The following is a 13,768-nucleotide window of genomic DNA, read 5'->3' as shown; positions in this document are numbered from 1 at the left end:
GAAAAACAAAACACAAGGCCAGTCAGCATTTTTTACAGGCATAATAGTTTTATTGATTATGATCAGAAACGTTCAGTAGAGATCACCTCTCCACCTGATTCTTTTCCCCTCATTTCTGTCTGATCCACAGATCGCTGACGTACGCAGGCGGTGTAGGTCCCTCGGATGAGAAAGAGAACTGAGATAGCAGCATAGTAGCTGCCATAGATGATAAACTGCAGAACGACAGAAAGAAACATTTGCCAGCAGCAGAAACATTAAACTTTTCAAATTAACCATTAACTCAACAGTATTAAACAAATCCTCTTGTAATGGCCAAACATTACCACAAGGTGTCCCTCCTTAGTCACAAACTTATCCTAGTGTGTTCAGTTAGAGTTAAGTCCCAACTTGCTGCCATTTGAAAAAGAAATCAATTAAACAATGAGTGAAAACAGTATACCTGGGTGACAATGTCCAGTCCCAGTGCGGCTTCATCCACAACAATGACTGTGACAATAGTCTGCAGTAAGAGGGCTATGAACGTGTTGATCCCAAACGTCAAAGCATAACACTCCATGGAGAGGTTGGATGCTATCTGAAATCTACAGAAACACAACCAGGAGAGGAACCCTTCTTTAATATTAGACTATTGGAGATATCCATAATCAGAGTTACTTGAAATTACTTGAACAAATTAAATATTGCTGGTGTAGACTTGAGTTCAGCGATTTCAGTATTAGCAAAGGTTATTATGTGCCAATATGTTGAACTTTAAAAACAATCCACAAACAACTCTAGATAATTGATCATATTTACACTGTGACTCTATCTCCCGTAAACTGATAAACAAGTGTTTATCAGTTGTAAACTGATAAACAAGTGTTTATCAGTTTACGGGATAAACACTTGTTTACGCAACTGAGGACCTGTTGACATTTTCCATAAGCTTGTTGTATTTATCCATAGGATTTTCTGTATCGTCACTGTATTTTATTTCAAATTTTATGAAAATTATTTTGGCTCTAACTTCAGCGTAACAAATACTGTAAACATCTGAAGAAAATATCAAAAGAACACTACAGAAGTAAGATTTATGTATCAAGCCAAAGTTTTATGTTTAAACTTTAGCTGACTCATATTTCCTAGAGAATTTATCTCCCTTATAAGAATCCAAGCTTTCACGTCTGAATAAACGGTTTACCTTGTGATTTTTAAATTTGGGACAAATATATCAAATATATGAAAAGCCACCATAAGTGAACTTTGAGTGAAAAAAGGAGGAACTATATGTTGAGCTTACATTGTGATGGTAATGAGAAACATGTAGCAGGATTTGAATAAGACATATGCAGCATAGCACGCCCAGATACTGCTGGTGAATGCCATCAGATACACAGCACCTGAGCATACAGCCGAGAAGAGCCCCAGGGTCAGCTCTCCCCACGTGGTCCAGGTCACCCTGATGAAGCTCACAGAGAATGCTGCAGCAGCACCTGAAATATGAAGCAGATAACTGGTTCTTCCATGTACACCCTACCCATTTTGATTCATTAATTTACCCCGAGGCCATCATCTCTTTCCTCAAGCGGTGACAGTAACAAATCGTGTGCATCCTTAAGCTGGTCTCCTTAGCCCGGTTTGATAAACCTCTTGCAAGATGCACTTAGAATCTACCACCAGCAATAATCAGAGAATCCATTAACTTTTGTCTCTCTCTTTAATTGAAGCAATTACTCTACTTCCCCTCACGCTGAGCCAGGCTGAGCGTGAGCCAAAAGGAACCCGGTGCTGCTGTTCTCTTTCAAAATCAATACACATTTTCCATTTAATCAGTCACCACATATAACCAGCCCCAGTGCGCTTGTCTATTTTGTTGATTGCAATTTTCACATGTCTCGGTGTTATCAGTTGTGGCAGCTTTAAGCAATGTTGTTAAATGTTACTTGTTGGATGTGATGCTTTGTTCTCCCCTTCCATCCATAAATTTGCAAAGTAGAAAATCTTGTGTTGTATAAGAATTTTGTTTTTCTAGAAATCTAAAGTCTAGAAGGTATTTCTCTGATTTATCTTATAATGATTTGTTGAAGTGACATTTAAACAATTTTCAAGATGTTGAAAATTGTTTCAACATGAAAATAACTTCAGACTCACCAACAACAGAAGATACAGCTTCTACAGCTCCATTATAGACAGATGATGTGGCAGATGGTTCTATATGGTCCCACTTAAGCTGGATGTAGTTAAAGATCTGCATATAGCCGGCCGTGGCCAACGCCCACCACAAGGACCAGTACACTAAATGCCTGCATTGTGAAAAATGAGACAAAATATTATGATCAGGGGAATTACTAAAATAGTGCTTTGCAAAAGCATTCATGTCTTTTTAACTTTTTAATGTTGTGTAAAGTTACCTCAAACATCAACATATTTCATTTAAAATTTCATGTGACAGACCAACACAAATGTGCATATAACTGTGAACTGGAAGGAATGGGAAACTAATACCTGATTTTCAACATTTTTCCAGACAAAAAAATAAATAAAATAAGTAACTAGGGAAGAAGTTTGCTGTTCAACTGAAGTTTGAGCATAAACCTACAGATATAGTTACAGTTTAAGGGGTTTGGATCAAAACATATTCCTCCTTAGTTAGTGAAAATTTGGGGGAATTTTTGGCAAAACTTGAAAACTTATTTTTGCAGACACCTTTCATCCAATCTGTGTGACTTGAGCTAAAAAGACTCAGAAATGAATGTTTCTGGTTTTCAAAGCTGGTAGAAATATTGCCCAGTATGACTTGAAGCTGTTATTGAAGCAAAGATGATTCTACAAAGAATTGACTGATAGAGGCATATGAACTCCATTATAAAAAATAATTGAAACAATTTTTAATTTTCCTAATGCTACTACGTCATGTCAATCTAGTACATAAAGCCAAATGATTTATATTGAGGTTTGTGACAATATAAAATTTCAAGGGGTACAAACACTTTTGCAAAGCTCTGTATGAGAAACACACCTAGAAGAGTATGATTCCTTAAAGCTTTTCCAAAGTAAGGGACCTGCAGTGATCACACTTTCCCTGCTGCACCAGCCAGCGCTGCCAGCATGCTCCATTTTTTCATCCTCCAAGGATTCTCCATCCTTGTCCTCCCCTGAATCTCTCGGTCCATTGTTTTTGAGTGACTCTTTCTTCTGCGACAAGGAGCCCAAAGCCTCTTCCGCTTTGAAGAACATGGTCCTTTTGGGCATGGGCAACCAGAAAGAGACAAGAAAAGCTGTGCAAACAATCCCCAGAGTTATAGCATTCAAGTAGAAATAATCCACTCCTGTGAATGAAATAGATAATAATAATAAGAGTTTGTACAATGTTGGTTTCACCGTTTACACCAACTCTTCTTTTTTTTGTCAGTTTGTCTTATGTATATAGAAAAAAATGTCATACTGCTTGTTGCTTTTGAGTATTAATGAAAAATCATTCTTTTAAAATCATTACCTCCAAGAGAAACAAGCATTTGGCCAAGGCTGGCACCAAATGTATATCCCGTCAGCATGGCGCTACGCAGGTAACTTGTAGCTTTTTGATAGTTTTTTAGTGGAATCACGCTGTAGATATAAGAGAAGTAGGCGACCTCTGTGGAAGTCACTATTCCAAAGTTGACCTGTAAATGAGACAAAGCAGTCTCTCCAAAAACTGTTTCTCATTATGAGGCATTGTTGCAAATCTGGTAAACTTGAAGATTGTATTCCTGTTAACATTTACTGTAGTTAGAGGACAAAACACAGCGTTGCAAAAGTATTTACATCCCTTGAACTTTTTACTTTTTAGCACTTTCACATTACAACAGCAAACTCTTATGTGATAGACTAGTGGAAAGATAATGATACATGACTTTAGAGAATTTAAATTTATGAGATGAGTAAGACATCCATATTTGATTTGGCCATGCATTTCTATTTACCCATCATGAAACAGTGACAGCATTTTACTATGGAAATGCTTTTCTTTGACAGTGACAAGGAGGCAATGAAGAAACCTTTGTTACAGATGTTACAGGACTGGTATCTTACTGACCTGAAGGAAGGTCATTGCAGGCAGGCCAGGAGCAAAGGATAGTAAGAGGTAGTTGCTGACAAGAAAGAGTCCCTGTACCATAATGACAGGTTTGTACTTCAGAAAGTCAGTCAGGAGGAAAACTGGTAAAAGAAAGGTCAGGTATGAGTATGTCCAAACAGGAAACAGATAGTTGGTCACCTGCGAGCAAAAAGCAGCAAGATCAGAAATGCTGAGTTATATAATGTCTATATTATGTATGTCTATAATAAAATGTGTGTGAAATACGTACCACCTCTTCAGAAATGTTCTTGTTTGGTCCAATTAGGTAAGGTGTAAGGAAGGGCTCTGCTACTCGGCAATTAGCAAGAAAGCCATAGATTGACAGCACCATGGTGGGGTAAGCCCATCCAGAAGACTTCAATTTTGCCCAGTACCCCATAGTATGGCTTCTACAGAATTTTGTGTTGCTTCTCTTTGAAATAATAAGTTTCTTAGAAGAGGTATCTGGCTTCTCGGTATCTCTTAGGTGGATTTCTGTTAAAGCTATCAGTAGACACAAGAAGCTTGCAATCTTTATGAGCAACACACACTCTAATCAATACTGGGTTGTAAGCAGACTTTGATCTGTTTGTCGATTAGAAGACTTGGCAAGTTGAAAGTAATTAGTAGAAAACTTTACTGAAGGGTAAACTGCCTTCTAAATGTATTCATGCTTATTAAATACATCTAAAGTGTGTTGCAAATCACCAGACGAATGGCAAAAATATTTTAGATGGAATTTTATGTGATAAATCATGCAGTAGTGCATAGATAGAAAATGATATGTGGTTGTACAAAATTTGTTAGAAATAAATATTGTTTACATTCTGCTAGAAACTATTTTAGGGTAAGGCTAAGAAACTTTGCATGCACTGAGAATTATATTTGTCCCATTGTTCTTTGCAAAGTAGCACAAGTTCAGTCAGTTCAGAGGGGGAGGCTATGTGAGCTTGATTTGAAGTATATATACAGGAACAATTGAGAACCAAGATTATGTTATGTTGCATTACAGTAGACTGAGCGAAACGTTCATTTATGTAATAATAATAGTTCTTCACACAAAATCTCAATAATCTGAATATATTCATACAGTTCTAAAGTAGTGCAGTACAGTTTAATAATCATTAAGAAAGTCGAAAATAATTTCGGAGAGGCAACTACAAAAAAGTTGAAACGTTCTGTGCTTTTATATGCATCGACAATGATAAGAGTCATTTTCTCTGAACGTGTTTCTTTTCTTTGTTTTTAATCTGCGCCCATCTCGAGCCACCCATTTAACCCGTTCTGCGCATGTGTGAAGCGGGGCACGCGCTGTCGTCGCCTAGCGACTGTTTGTTGTGGTCTGCGGCAGAAGATGAGACTCAAGAGGTTTCTTCTCAGATATTATCCACCCGGTAACTTTACGTTTTTTTAATTTGTATTTTTATTTATTGTACTTAATGTGGCTTTAACATTCTTATAAAGAACATGACAGTCCTGTGAATAACTTTCCAACTTCCACGGTAATGGCTTTAAACTCCATTTGCCCCGTTAAATGAAGCTGACAAAAGATAATTCTGTTCTACATAAACTCAAAACTCGCAGGCTGTTTAATGCACCGGTTATTTATTTGCTTCTTTCGACAGGTATAATCCTGGAATATGAGCGAGGAGGCTGTTTGAGGACCAAATCCATCGACCTGCTGGATTTAACACCTGAGTGCGTGAGTTTTGGTCCTTCAATTAGGATGGATGGACTTATTTTATTTTTTATACTAACTTACTGATTTCCCATGCTTTGCATTCGCTCTTCACAGAACAAATACAGATGAGCTGGTGACAGAAATCAGACAATCAGAGCCTCTGATCACAGAGTCCCGGGCCGAACAGGTCAAAGAGCTGGTTCTCCGACTCCAACAGAAACAGGGTCAGCAGGACCACCACAGGTTCTGTTTCTGCAAGGTCAGTTTATTTATTTATATATTTATTCATTTATTTTGACGTGCAATCAAAATGAAATAAATTAGATCGGAATTTTTCATTTCCCAAATGCATCATCGCTCGGGTTTTCTTTCAAGGAAGTGTTTGAATCTATATTTTAATTTTCAAATGGGGGAAAAAGTGCTGAAGGTGATCTATTGACTTCGCAAAGTCATTCTAAGTATTATTTTTATGTGACTAATAATTAAATAATTTTGCTTACTTCGGTACCTTTCTATTCTCTCTATATATATTTTTACTATGGTGTCGCCATCCTGAATTTGTGGGAAATGCATGAAGTCCAGCTGTTATAGTAGTAGCCATACCACCAAATTGTCACTAGAGAGCACTAGTGGTTTCGGTTCTCAAGCCATGGCAGTAAACAGTGCTTGATGTGTAAGTTCATTAAGATTGCTTAATAGTGGGGGTTTTTTATCAGTTGCTTGAGTGAGTTTCCCCAACTTTTTAATGAGAAAAGAACATATTAATCCAACACTCATAGGTCAGGAGAGAGATGCTTGCTCATTTCAGTGATGGATTCATTTTACACATGGAGTTGAATTGGTAACTTTTATTATTAATTAAGTCAACATTGCCTTGGAACGTTTTCTTTTAATATTTTATCTATCATTTCTATTCATTTTGCAGGTGCTGAAGGCACACATACTGCCCCTGACCAATATTGCCTTTAATAAGTCTGGATCAAGGTGAGAAGCGTAAATGCAGTTAGCTGTCATTGCCCCGTTTTGCAAATAAATGATGATGACAAACCTACAAATCTCATTAACAAAACAGAATTGCTCGTTTGATCCGCAATTACTTCACAAAGAGCAAAATAAAGCTTTGAAGGGGAAAATGTAGACTGATTGTTGGCCATCAGCAATATGAGAACTGAATCCCTGTGAAAATCTTTTTGAAAGAGCTGAACTCTCAAGCTAAGAATGAAAAGAAGAAAAAAAAGTATCTGGCAGATGCAATGGCTGTAGCTAGTTTTCTAAAAAGACTAGAATTGTTGAAAAATATCTGGGTGGAAAACCTTATAATGTATTTCAGAACAAAGCAAATTGTCCCAAATAACTATTTTCAGATTTTTTCTTGTATTTTTTTAATATATATTTTAATTTCACTTATCTAAAATTCTCAGTTTTATATGTGTTTTGTTGTTATAATAAAACAGACTTTGCTTTAGCTATGCCAGCGGTATGATCTTATAATCCGGTGGTCCCAATAACTCGAACCTTTGCCCTCTCTCATAGTCTCATGCTGTTACTTACTGTGTTGTTGTTACTCTTTTCTCTCAAATTCTGCAGGTTCATAACTGGAAGTTATGACAGAACATGTAGAGTTTGGGACACCGCCTCTGGCACAGAGCTGCACACACTTGAGGGGCACAGAAACGTTGTATATGCAATCGCATTCAACAATCCCTATGGGTAACGAGCTGTTTTATCACATATGAGAATTTTGCTGCTCCGTTGAACGTTCAAAACAAAATTTACATTTCCTACTGTCTTTCCCCCTCATGAAACCTAGAGACAAGATTGCCACAGGCTCTTTCGATAAGACTTGCAAACTGTGGTGTGCAGAAACAGGCAAATGTTTCCATACTTTTTGTGGACACAGGGCTGAAATAGTAGGTATTTTAAGCTTGAATTTGTCAATTACTGTATGTTTTTAAACAGTTTGTGTTAAGGATCAATAATATGATTTGATTTTGGCTAAATTAATGCTGTCCTCTGACAGAAAACATGGAGAGAAAATCAAATTTTCGTAGTTATGTCCATGACATTGGCTAGGAAGAAGATCGTCTAAGTCCATCAAATAAGATAAAGTTTTACCTCCAATTTCTTAGAGTTTTTTTCTTCCAACTCACTGTAATTTCAACTCTTATTATAACCCCCAAAATCTTGAAGTACTAATTTAAGAAGTACCTTATAAGTGCCTTCATAAAAGTATTTATACACTTTATTTTCAGATTTTGTTGGGTTTCAACCACAACCTTCAACATATTTTGTTTGTTTTTTTATGTAATATAATGACACAACATAGTGCATATCTGTGAAGGGGAAGAAAATGAATGATGGATTTTAAAAATAAATGTTTTCACATAAAATCCCAGGAAAATGCACATAATTTATGGTTATAACATGATTAAGAGTGAAAATGTGGTTTGTTCTATATGTGGTGTGAGCACACTATATATTTGTGCAACACTAATGAAAAAATATGGAATGAAAGACAAAATACAACCATTCATACATAGTTGTTGCATCACATGTAATAAACACTTTTGCATGTTAAGAATTCATGCATTTTATTGGCTGGCATTTGAGTAGGACTAAGGTAAACTGAGGATTCAACAAAATAAATGATAATCATTTATAAATAATCATAGCTTCACATTGAACTTTAATGTATTAAGTACATCCAGGTCATGTCTCTAGTTTTGTTGCAGAAAGTAAAATATCAAAGTGTAAAAGGAAGAATCTGTTGTGTAGGTGTGTCTGGCATTCAACCCTCAGAGCACACTGGTGGCCACAGGCAGCATGGATGCCACCGCAAAGCTGTGGGATGTGGAAAGTGGGGAGGAGGTGGCCACACTGACTGTGAGTTATCTGTTCTGTACCGCTCGCTTATCCTGCAGTTCTCATGTATTTTGAGTAATGTACATATTGTAAAAGTAACTGTTACTAAAACTTCCTAAGACAGTTGTTCTTTTGTGTTTGGTGGCAGCATGTGTACTTCACAGCATAGCTGTGAATTATATAAAGCTGTGAATTTAACAAAAAAATCCACCACCAAAACAAGTCTTTTCGGCAATTAATGCTGTTGATTCAGAGATTTGCAGGCTCAAAGTTAGGAGGAATTCTTTCAGATGTTTTAATTCCTCAAATCATGTAGAGCTAAATGATGTGAACTCCATCTGTAATGATGAGGAAAATCAATTCTTGAGCCAAACTCTTTCTGTGAGATGCAGAGAAAGAGCGAGAATATAACAGAGAGCAGATATGAGTCAGCGGGGAGTGATGTTCTTTCTCTTCGTACTTCCAGGGCCACACCGTAGAGGTCCTCTCTTTGTGCTTTAACACAGTTGGCAATCATCTCGTCACTGGCTCTTTTGATTACACAGTTGCTATATGGGATGTTGCTTCCAAAAGGTCAGATGTTATTACTGTTGCTGTGAATGCGTCCAGTTGTAATGAGTCATCATTTAGTTTGTACATGCACATTCTATATTTATAAAAAAATTTCTTGTCTTTTTTTTTTTGTCTTAGACGGGTTCACACTTTGATAGGTCACATGGGAGAAATAAGTAATGTTCAGTTCAACTGGGATTGTTCTCTCATAGCTTCTGGTTCCACTGACAAAACCTGTAAGGTAGGAATTGGTGTGACTTTTGATTCTTTGACTGTTTTAGCACTTTTTAAATCTGGAATAATAATAAAATAACCGTACATGTTGACATTTACTGAAAATCTTGTTTAGCTGTTTTTAGAGACTGTAGATATTTAAGTGAGGAATGTCCCTACTTGTAGAGCGAATCCTGTCAAATGTCCTTTCTGTCTTTAAGTTCTGAACCATTTCATGGAAAAATTATTCAAATCCAATCTAGTATTAATGCCCGACTGAATCTCTCCTACAAATCCTCTCGTTATTTAACTTGAATGCTAAAATAAAGCTGGAGCAAACGGCCAACAGCGGTCTGCAATAACTATTTTCTTTATTGTTTGTATGCCTGGCCTTTCTCTGTTTTGAATTAGCCTCTTTTATTTGTGTTATTTTTAAGAGAAATGTCTTGATGTGAATCAAAGTGATGTGTATTTTTTTTGTAGCTGTGGGACGCGGCCAGTGGGAAATGTGTGGCCACCCTAGTTGGACATACAGAAGAGGTGTTGGATGTGTGTTTTGATTTAAGCGGTCAGCTCATCGCAACAGCTTCCGCTGATGGTGAGACCGTACCATTGCATTAAAAACTATCTTATAAGTTTATTTGATGCCTCCCAAATAAACTTTTTGAGGTTTTGCATCAAACAAACATAAGCCTTTTCTTTCTTTTTCAGGTTCAGCTAAAATATTTAATGCAGCTACACATCAGTGTTTGGTGACACTGAAGGGCCACAGCAAGGAAATCTCCAAGGTAGGTTGGGGGTTGGTTGACCAATTTCTGTTTTCAGTCTGTGCCAATATTGGGTTTTGGGTTACTTGATTTTGTTCTGCAGATAATTTTCAAAATATTAAAACATTAGCATAAATGTATGTTTATGCTGCAATGTGTGGGTAGGGTACCGATTTTAAAATTCAGGTCAAGCAATCAGATGACAAATATGTCAGCCATCAAAAGTTAAGTAAACCTCCTCACAGCGTTGCGTAATTTGGAAGAGGAAGGATCTATGGTAACCTTGCTAAAATAAGACAAAGTGTGATGCTGAAATGGAGAGACAGTAGCACAGGCTTCAGGAGGTCTGATTGTCAGTCTGACCTTGTGCCGTCAGTCGTTCCACTTAAAGCACAATCATTACAGCGTGCCTTGACACATAAATCCTGGCATAAAAAAGAGACTGTTAACCTGGTGTTACACGGATTTGTGAAGTCAAGCGGATGCATGCTTTTGCATAATTTGTGATTTGTCTGGCCCTGCATTTACCCTGTTCTTAAAGGCAAGTGATTTTTTGACATTTGTTATTCATGAGCTTATTTTCCTCTGGATCTTACTCAGAGTCCTCCTCTGGATGTGTTTACTACAACACAGACAGGCAGTAAAAAATAGGCAGCACGGAGGATGATTCCAGAGGATTATGACACTAATCTGTTTCTAACAGGAGGCTTCTCCCCCTCCCCTACATGCATGTTAAACATGTTTCACTCTGTTTCAGCACCTCACCCTTCATGCTTTTTCTTCTCATTTCAACATATTCCAGTCTCAATGTGCCAATTCACCTTGCTAACCTTCACTATATTTTATTCAAAAAGGAAATGATAGCCTCGTGATGAAATGAAACTGATGCCAATCACTGAAATGCGAGCTTCTGTTTGAATTGCAGTGAATGTGACATCTTCTGTGTTTATTATGAAGCTACTTATCACAGGAATCCTTCCTATCTTGGACACCCCATTAGCTTCATTCCTGCTTTTCAGTAAAGTCTAAATTACCCCCTAATGGGAAAATGTCCTCTTTTATGAATTTTGGCTTTCACAGTCTCAGTGGCTTGCTCCAAAGCTAAAGGGAAGGAAATTTAACTTTAGTCTGCCTTTAATGGAAGCATCTAAAAATATATCATGGAAAGAGTTTTAGATCTGCAGTATTAAACCTGGACACACATCAAGACTAACTACAACACTTGTTTAAAGGAGAGTATCCGAAAGGTATATAGAGCAAAACTAATAGCAAAAGAAATCCTCTGTGAATTGTAACCTTTTAAGATTCATCCCTTCATATGTTTTGTTTTTTCTGATACATGTAGCAAAAGGCATGCAGCAACCTCATCAACCACAAATTATGAAGTTTCGTTTAAGCAACAAAGGTCTGAACATCAGCAGATCATCCAGCTTCTCATTATTCAGTCTCTGTCCTGGGATCGTTTTAGGGTTTTTAATAAAGGCCTACTTTATGGTAATAGCCTCCTAGCACCCAATTAATTTAATTTTCTTTTCTTCTACCTCTCTGTTAGAAAATAAAACAATTTAGGGAATGATGAACCCTGGGCTATTTCACAGTTCATTTTTATGAGAATTTATTTTGCTAAGTATTACCATAGATGATTTCATCAATGCTCACGTTGAAAACACAAACTTCTGAGTGACGCCAGACTCTCCCTGCAGATTTGTTTCAGCCCCCAGGGCAGCAGGGTCCTGACGGCCAGCTCGGACAAGACAGCCCGTCTGTGGGATGTTCAGTCTGGAGCCTGCCTTCAAATCCTGGAGGGCCACAAGGATGAGATCTTCTCCTGTGCCTTCAACTATGAGGGGGACACCATCATTACAGGTAACTGAAGAGACACAACGTCTCACTGTCACATGTTAGTGTGACAAACTTGCACTTTAAATATCCTTGAGGAGTGAATGAAATCCTCCATGCTAGCTGTCATATTTGCTTAATTGCAAATGTGAGATGAAAAGCATCCAGCTGTGTCCTTCTGCGTGACCACCTGTTTATGTTTGTGCTTCCCTGCAGGCAGCAAGGATAACACATGTCGGATCTGGTACTGACCCTTCCCTCACCCCCACAGAAAGTGAAATAGATGTTTTTAAATCCTTTTCTTTTTTTTATAAATCAAAGGCTTAAATGATTGTTTCATTTACACTCAGATCAGTTGAATTAGGTGTTTCCAAAATGGTATTTAAAGGTCACTATTGAAATTTGGTCTCAGAGTATTAAACAAGCTTTCAGGAGTTATTCATCTATTAAAACTAAAATGAAATGAAAGCACACCCTCAATTTTAAGAGTTTAACATGTAAATGTTAAACTGAGTTTCAACAGGTATTCATAAAGTTCAAATTGCACTGAATTATACTTGACAGTTTCCATCATGTCATGCATGAAACAATGATAAAGCTAAAAGGGACTTGTTAAAAAAAAGACTAAGACACAGTCAATTGCAGTTTTCTAAGTCCAAAAGTTGGAGACTTGCCTCTTCATTTTAGTGGCAAAAACAGACTTTTTGAGGCAATCTTTTCCTGATGCAGTAGAGCTGAAAGTAAGCTTTTGACTAGAGATTGTTTTAATAAAGTATTAATGGTGTTTGACCTGTGGAAATGTAGTGTTTATACACAGTATACCTTTTGGTTCTCTGTGACGTTTCTTGCCAGTACCTGCTGGTAAAAGGAGTTATCAGCAGCCGTGTTCATTATTAAAGGCTACAGTAAACCACAGAGCACGACTGTTACAAATGATGTACATATTGTCCTGTTGAAAGGTGCATTTGATGTATTAACCAGGAACATTCACAGACCGTCAAACTATGCATGGCTCACAACAATCTGCATGTTAGTTGTAGGATTGCAATAGTCTAACGTAAGTGACTTGGGGCAATGTGTAAGCAAATAAGCTTACTTCCAACACCTTGAAAAATAAGTCTTCTTGATGTGATTCTCTCAGAAAATGGACGTAAAACTGTCAAATTGTTCCTAGTACTTTTCCAAGAACATGAATGCTTGTCTACATGTACTATAACTTATACTTACTTCTAATGATAGCTAACCTAAGTTTCAAAAAAGACAGCAGCATTACAAAACGTGCTAATCACATCGGTGAATTGTGACATTAGTAACATTTGTGATGATTAAGCATTTCAAAGATGTGAATGCCTTATAACTTTGAGTTCATAACAAGCACAGACCCCAGATAATTAGTAGTTTACCAAGCTACTGGAAAATAGTAACTTATCTGGTAAATGTTTTATCAAATGGGTTGCTAGTAGACAACATCTGCTGACATTAAAACAAAAATACTTTTTAACAATTTCATTTACTTACTGTGTCTTCAAAACCTTTTATTGCATGGTATTTTAATAATTGACAAACATTTAGATGGCTCTTTGCGCTCTGCCGTAATGCTGAATTTGCAATATATTGTGTAGCTCAAATGACAGAAATTGAAAATATTGAAATAGCTGTTCTTTAACAAACTGAATTAAATCTTCTGAACAAGATAAAGTATGAAATGGTTTGGAGTTAAATTAAAAGAATCATAATTTAAATACATCCTACAATGATGTGATCTTATAGAAAAAC

At 36.9% G+C, this 13,768-nt stretch overlaps 2 protein-coding genes across 2 annotated transcripts; one reads left to right on the top strand and one right to left on the bottom strand.

The window, feature by feature from the left end:
- Positions 1-41: 41 nt before the first annotated feature.
- Positions 42-4,586, bottom strand: slc19a3b (solute carrier family 19 member 3b). The gene is made up of 8 exons (XM_055028280.1): positions 4,329-4,586; positions 4,058-4,237; positions 3,479-3,644; positions 3,002-3,311; positions 2,134-2,285; positions 1,283-1,475; positions 443-584; positions 42-215 (listed from the first exon to the last, which is right to left on the bottom strand). Exons 1-8 carry the CDS (start codon positions 4,476-4,478, stop codon positions 63-65), a joined length of 1,446 nt encoding a protein of 481 aa, XP_054884255.1. The 5' UTR covers positions 4,479-4,586; the 3' UTR covers positions 42-62.
- Positions 4,587-5,230: 644 nt separating this feature from the next.
- Positions 5,231-13,548, top strand: daw1 (dynein assembly factor with WDR repeat domains 1). Its single transcript, XM_055028281.1, has 13 exons — positions 5,231-5,472; positions 5,704-5,776; positions 5,874-6,018; positions 6,685-6,743; positions 7,347-7,469; positions 7,570-7,669; positions 8,535-8,642; positions 9,088-9,194; positions 9,312-9,414; positions 9,870-9,984; positions 10,098-10,174; positions 11,857-12,019; positions 12,209-13,548. The coding sequence occupies exons 1-13, from the start codon at positions 5,433-5,435 to the stop codon at positions 12,241-12,243; spliced, it is 1,248 nt and encodes a 415-aa protein (XP_054884256.1). The 5' UTR covers positions 5,231-5,432; the 3' UTR covers positions 12,244-13,548.
- Positions 13,549-13,768: the final 220 nt, after the last annotated feature.

Source organism: Poeciliopsis prolifica, unplaced genomic scaffold, assembly GCF_027474105.1.
Source record: "Poeciliopsis prolifica strain line A6 unplaced genomic scaffold, Auburn_PproV2 SCAFFOLD004, whole genome shotgun sequence".
NCBI lineage: Eukaryota > Metazoa > Chordata > Actinopteri > Cyprinodontiformes > Poeciliidae > Poeciliopsis > Poeciliopsis prolifica.
The sequence above is the reverse complement of the archived record's forward strand: the minus strand, read 5'-3'. Positions and strand labels throughout refer to the sequence as shown.

Excerpts from the sequence above, each read along its gene's own strand:
- slc19a3b (XM_055028280.1), bottom strand. The coding sequence starts at position 4,478 with ATGGGGTACTGGGCAAAATTGAAGTCTTCTGGATGGGCTTACCCCACC. Across the intron at positions 3,312-3,478 it reads AATGCTTGTTTCTCTTGGAG|GAGTGGATTATTTCTACTTG; the intron begins GTAATGATTTTA and ends TTTCATTCACAG. Across the intron at positions 2,286-3,001 it reads AAGGAATCATACTCTTCTAG|GCATTTAGTGTACTGGTCCT; the intron begins GTGTGTTTCTCA and ends TTCACAATGCAG.
- daw1 (XM_055028281.1), top strand. The coding sequence starts at position 5,433 with ATGAGACTCAAGAGGTTTCTTCTCAGATATTATCCACCCG. Across the intron at positions 6,019-6,684 it reads ACAGGTTCTGTTTCTGCAAG|GTGCTGAAGGCACACATACT; the intron begins GTCAGTTTATTT and ends TTCATTTTGCAG. Across the intron at positions 9,415-9,869 it reads CCACTGACAAAACCTGTAAG|CTGTGGGACGCGGCCAGTGG; the intron begins GTAGGAATTGGT and ends TTTTTTTTGTAG.